The 6,596-nt window shown below is 50.0% G+C and overlaps 1 protein-coding gene across 1 annotated transcript in view; it reads left to right on the top strand.

Annotated features, from left to right (window-relative positions):
* The window catches only part of Kif6 (kinesin family member 6), a 303,671-nt gene extending 299,633 nt beyond the window's left edge, over positions 1-4,038 (top strand). The window contains exons 25-26 of the mRNA XM_028766687.1: positions 691-784; positions 4,024-4,038. Coding sequence (XP_028622520.1) covers positions 691-784; positions 4,024-4,038 — 109 coding nt within the window. The remainder of the gene's footprint in view (positions 1-690; positions 785-4,023) is intronic.
* Positions 4,039-6,596: the final 2,558 nt, after the last annotated feature.

Below are 6,596 nucleotides of genomic sequence, written 5' to 3'. Positions count from 1 at the left end.
GTGTCTGTGAGGCTGTGTCAGTGATACCCATGTCTGTGGTGCTGTGTGTGTAATGCCCATGACTGTGATGCCCATGTCTGTGATGCTGTGTCTGTGATGCTGTGTCTGTGATGCCCATGTCTGTGTTACCTGTGTCTGTGATGCCCGTTTCTGTAAAACCCATGTCTGATATGCCCATGTCTGATATGCCCATGTCTGTGATTTCCTCGTCTGTGATTTCCATGTCTGTGTACCCCATGTCTGTGATGCTGTGTCTGTGATGCCCGTGTCTGTGATGCTGTGTCTGTGATGCCCATGTCTGTGATGCCTAAGACTGTGATGACCATGTATTTGATACCCATGTCTGTGATGCTGTGTCTGTAGTGCTCATTACTGTGAGGCCCATGTCTGTGATGCTGTGTCTGTGATGCTCTGTCTGTGTTGCCCATGTCTTTGATACCCATGTCTGTTATGGCCATGTCTGTGATGCCCATGTCTCTGATGCTGTGTCTGTGATGCCTGTGTCTTTGATGCTGTGTCTGTGATGCTCATGTCTGTGATTCTGTGTCTGTGATGCCCATTGCTATGATGTCCATTTCTGTGAAGCTGTGTCTGTGATGCCCATGTCTGTTATGCCCGTGTCTGTGATGCTGTGTCTGTGATGCTGTGTCTGTGTTGTCCATGTCTGTGATACCCATGTCTGTGATGCAGTATCTGTAATGCCCGTGATTATGATGCCTGTGTCTCTGATACCCGGGTCTGTGATGCTGTGGTGCTCGTGTCTGGGATGCTCGTGTCTGTGAAGGTATGTCTGTAATACCCAGGTCTGTGATGCTGTGTCTGTAATGCCCGTGTGTGTGATGCCCAGGTCAGTGATGCCCATATCTGTGATGCCCATGTCTGTGATGCCTGTGTCTCTGATTTCCTTGTCTGTGATTTCGATGTCTGTGTAGCCCATGTCTGTGATGCTGTGTCTGTGATGCTGGTGTCTGTGATGCCCGTGTCTGTGATGCTTGTCTCTGTGATGCTGTGTCTGTGATGCTGGTGTCTGTGATGTCCATTGTTGTGATGTCCATTTCTGTGAAGCTATGTCTGTGATGTAATGTCTGTGATGCTTTTTTGTGATTCTCGTGTTTGTGTTGCCTGTGTCCATATCCTCTTGATAGGAAAAATTCAGTATCAGAACCCTTCTGATGTGGGACTGTGAAAGCCAGCCTGGTCCCCAGTTGATCTAAAGGTTGAAGCACCAAAGACCCTGAAGAGAAAGTAGGAGGTTCACCTGCTCCTGGGCACCATGCCCTTGTCACTAGCCACAGTGCCCGGTAGATTTGTGGCCATCAGTCTCGTAAGGTCAACACCCAAGCCCTCCACATGTAGATGAGGAAAAGGATGTGACCTGTTGTCACATAGGCTCAAAACAGGTCTCCATTTTAATAAAATACCTAGAGGTGTGGAGGGCTTAGCCAATAAGCTTTCCTTTCCATTCATTCCTCAAAATGTATTTAATCTCAGGCCCACCCTGAGAAGTGGGGTATAGTTTTACACATCCAATTTCCACCATGGCAATAAACTATTTTGAACCACAGACTGTCTCTTTTCGTTGGGATCCACCATGGTGAGCCATGGAGAAGGCCGTTGCCTACAGAGCCGCTGTCTAATCTCCTGGGAGATACGCCAGCATGGGGTGCTGGGAGTTTGGAAACTCTTCTTTTCTGTATCCACCATCATTCCCATTGGTAAGGGCAGCATGGGGACAAGCTGGTGGAACTTTGGAAGTGGCCTTACCCTGAGGGGCAATGGATCCAGTGATAGCATCCCAGAGGGTATCACAGGGTGTGACACCTGAAAGCAGTAATAGTGTACCCCAAGCCTCCTGCAAGCAGCATCTCCTGCCTCAGGACCCGTGGACTTGGTTTCTGCACTTCACCAGACACCAGGGGAGCTGTGTGCATATTCAAGTTTGGGGGCTGATGCATTTGGGGACTTTGATCATCCCACCTGGCCCTACAGACCCTCCCAGCGCATATGCACCCCTCAGTCCCTCACACTGTCCTCAGACCCCTTTCCCCTCCAGAGCTAGGATGAGGTGGAACATGTCTTAAAAGCACCTGGAGCTGTTGTGTGAAAAAAAATGGTGTAAACAGAAAGCCCAGAGTCCCTGCAACCCTAGATTCCAGGAAACAATGCCCAAAGGCCCTTGCCCTCAGTATTCCCTGCATTACCTAGGAATGACCGCCAGGTGGCAGGCTCACACCGCTGATGATAAGCTCCCCTCACATCCTTCCTGGACCTGTATCCTTTAAATCCTTGCCAGCACTCCCCCACAAGGCTCGCTCCTGCACACCTCACCAGCATCCCACTTATTCAAGCCATCACTTTGCGATCTCAGCGCTTAAGAGGTGGAGGCGGGAGGAATAGGAGTTCAAGGTTACATAAAAAGTTTGAGGCCAGCCTAGGCGATATTTATAAGCCCGATTTAAGACAAACAAAACAAAGCATGAATGGAAAAGGGGGAGGGAGGGAGAGACACAGAGAGAGACAGAGAGAGACAGAGGGAGGGAGGGAAGGAGACCTCTGAGGTCTGTAGTCCAGATGCCCATATGGCAACTCTCCCCCATGATCCATCGGTCCATTCATTCAGCCTGATACTCACTGGATGCTCAGGGACTGACATTTCTAGTTACAGTGTACCCCCACTGTGGCCTCTCATCATCCCTGTGCCAGGTCAGGAGCCCATTTTAAGGTCAAACAAACCAACTCAGAAAGATCAAGGCCTTTGCCCAAGTTCCTGCAGCCTTGCAGGGGCCAGAGTCCAGGAAGCGGAGCCAGAAGGGACAAGAACTCCACGGGCCAGCAGCAACCTGATGTGCCAGCCTTGCTCTGTCTAGCTATCAGAGCTGGTTAGACACCCGCTGGCACCTCCAGCATGGGAGTGGAATGACAGGGCTATGGTGGGTGGCCATGCCCAGAGTTGGAGGAGGGGTCCCCTTAAGTACCCCTCCCTCCTGCGTGGAGCAAAGGCATCCTGAGCCTGGCTGTCTCTTCTGCATATTCCTTGATCTTGTGGGGACACTGGACAGCCTGGTGGCACTCAGACCATCTGGGCCACCTTATGTAGTGTGGGGTGCACCGATGTGTCCACCAGCTGGGGAACAGCCAGCTCTCACCCCTGGGAGACTGTGGTGGCAATGGAGTGTGGGAGTGGAAGGGATGGGAAAGGACTCGGAGGCTGGTGGGGAGGTTGGGGGAGAAGCAAAGCCCAGAGCAGGGATCTGTAATCATGTCCATAGTGAGGATGGGAGAAGTCAACACTTTGGGCAGGAAATGTGAGGAGACACAGGCTGGAGAGGTGGGCATGGGGCATCTGCTTCTTGCTGCTATGCTGGACAGAGCCATAGGAATGGCTGTGTGCTCCAGGACCCTGCAGGCATGGAGGCTGGCAGGCTCTACTGCGCTCCTCTCTGGCCTCCTGTTCTTCATACTCTTTTTTTAGGTAGGAATGTTGATCCCTTAAACACACACACACACACACACACACACACACACACACACACACACGTGGATTCTCTTTGGGATGACTTAGCTGACCTTGATCCTGTCTTTGCTTGAGCTGTCAGGGACAGGTGTGCCTGCTCCTTAATCTGCTCCAAGGGAGACATCCAGGCCTGAAGCTTAAGACATGATCAAGAAAAGGAACACAAGGAGAGATGGCTCAGGGGTTAAGAGCACTGACTGCTCTTCCAGAGGTCCTGAGTTCAATTCCCAGCAACCACGTGGTGGCTCACAACCATCTGTAATGGGATCTGATTCCCTCTTCTGGTATGTCTGAAGAAAGCAATGGTGTACTCATATACATAAAATAAATAAATCTTAAAAAAAAAAAAAAGAAAAGAAAAGGAACACAGGCTGTAGTCCCCAGTCATCACACCTAGAAACTTCCACTCAGTTCATGCAACATGACAATGACAGCTAGCTTTGTTCCAGGATTCCTGGATCTTCCTTCTCAGACCTCTGACTTTAAGCGTGATTTTCTGTCCTTTCCAGCTAAGTCCAGCTTGATGGCTCAAGTCCATCCTATTGGCTATACAGAGAACGTCCCACGAAAGGTGGTGAGATCCCCAGCAGCCATATTGTACCACAAAGTAGAGAGCATGGCTGAGACTCATAGCACAGTAGCAGAGGTAACATGGAGTCCTGGTCATCGCAAGTCATCGTAACAAACCATGACTGAACACTGGCCTGATTCACACAAGACCAATATGTGCCATATTTGAAGCTATTGCTTGGGTAGTTGCAGCACAAGGAAACCTAAATTCTAGTGAATTCAAATATGCACCCATATACACAGCAACTGAGGCCAGAACAATGCCAGCCCTCAGTGAGCTTGCCAGGGACAGGGGGCGGGTTGGACAGAAGAAAGGAAAGGCTCATGGCCTTTCCGTACTCTGACCTCCCTGACGAATCCACAAGGATTTGAGGGCGAATCCCAGGACTGATCCTGCCAGCGGTATAACAGGAACCTAGCCAGCTACAGGAAGTTTCCTTACTTCAAATGAGACGAGCGACAGCATTCATGCTTCTCTGCTTCCTGACTGCGTACACAATGTGATCAGCCACCTCCTGTCACCATGTCTTCTCATCCACGATGGACTGTTACCCCCTAGAACTGTGTGCCAAGTAAATGCTTCCTCCAGTCGCCACATCTTTTCATCGGTGATGGATTGCTTCCCCCTAGAACTTCGCGCTAAGTAAATGCTTTCTCCCTTAAGTTGCTTCTGTCATGTATCTGTCACCTCGGTGAACAAGTAACAGATACAGTCATGTAACAAAATGCTGCAAAACTGAGTGGCACAAAATACCATTTATTTTAACCAGGGCTTTGAACTTCAATCTGGCTTCCGTGGGGACATGTCTGTGTCTCCTGGCATCCATAAGGTGGCTGGAAAGCCCAGATTAGGATCATCCTGTGTATGGCCTCTGATGGGGACTGTTGACAGAGACCTTAGCACATGTCTGAGTGGCCTCCAACTGTGCTTTGGGACTCCTTACGACATGGCAGCTGCTTCTCAAGGAAAGTATTGTGAGAAAGAAACTGTCCTGTTGCTTACAAGCTAGTCTGGAGACACTCCGTGATACCCTCTCACTGTCTGTGTCTGTTCACACACATGTATGCCATGTCCCAGGACTACAGTGTGATGACTTTGGCATGCCTGTCTGCACACCAGCCATGTACCATGACTGATAAGTGACAACCTGGGTGCATCTGTTAACATACCTACTGTGTACCAGGGCCTCAGTCAGCAGCTTGGGCATAACTGTTAGGATGTATGCCATGTTCCATTGCTACCATATGGTGGCTTGGGCACACCTGTCTACATGCATGTGGTGACCCAGCACACACATTTGCACACCTGTCTCATCTCAGTGCTACCAACTGGGGTCTGGACATGCCTGTCCCTATGCATGCCATGGTTCAGTGCTGCTGTCTGCATGCCTGGGGGGTGCCTGTTCACATCCTTGCCTTGTGCCGTTGCTGGTACAGTGCAGCATAGGTGTGCATTTTCACACATCTGCTGTGTCCCGGTGCTGGTATCTAGGGCCCTGGGCACTCTTTTTCACACATGCTATATCTCAAGGCAGCCACATGCTCCCTGAGCAGACCTGTTTGCACACTTGCTGTGTCTCAGTACTTCCACTCAGTGGCCTGGCAATGCACGTGTGAATGTTTGCAGTGTCTCTGTCCCACCAACTGGTGGCCAGCATATGCCTCGTCACTCACCTCAGAAATATCATGGGGTCAGCATGTCCATAAAAACCTTCATGTTATGCTACTCAGAAATGGCATAGGTGTCCATATCTGCTCACACACATCTCCACGTGACGGGGTTCAGAAATGGCATGTGAGCCAGTATGAACAAAACACCATCACATGACCAGGAGGGGAAATACCATTGGATCCAATATGTAAACACCTTACCCATAAGACTGGGCTCTGAAATGGCGTGGGAACCAGCATTTCCATATTCATCTTCATATAACTGGGCTTAGGAATGGCATGGGGGCTAACATGCTCATACCTCTCCTCGTGTGTGTGGGCTGGGAAATACCATGGGAGCCAACATAACCATATGCCCTGCGTGGATGACCAGGCTCAGAAATTACATGGGGGCCAACATGCCCAGACACTCCTCCGTACACCCAGGCTAGTCATGGGATCAACAAGCTTGTATAGCACCACATAGAACCAGGTCTGGAAATGGCATGGAGCCTAACATACAACCCCAGTATGATCAGGGTAGAAACTGGCATGGGAGAAAAATGCCCATAGATCTCCCCTTAAGACAGGCAAATGGCGTGTGCCCACATAACGCCATTCTGAAATGCCTCGGTTGCCTAGATACCCATACACTATTCCATATGACTAGGCTCAGACATGGGATAGAGGCCAACATGCCCAGAGACCTCACTTATCATGGGTTCATAAATTACATGGGCTCCACCGTGCCCATATACCCCAGCATTTTACTGTGCTTAAAAATGGCACAAGGCATACATTCTCTGACTGTTTCGCTTGGGGTGTTTATGGGATTCCTAACACTGGGGACGGGAGTGTTTCT

This window comes from Grammomys surdaster, unplaced genomic scaffold (genome assembly GCF_004785775.1).
Source record: "Grammomys surdaster isolate TR1022 unplaced genomic scaffold, NIH_TR_1.0 169, whole genome shotgun sequence".
NCBI classification, from domain to species: Eukaryota; Metazoa; Chordata; class Mammalia; order Rodentia; family Muridae; genus Grammomys; species Grammomys surdaster.
This window is presented reverse-complemented; position numbering and strand designations above follow the sequence as displayed.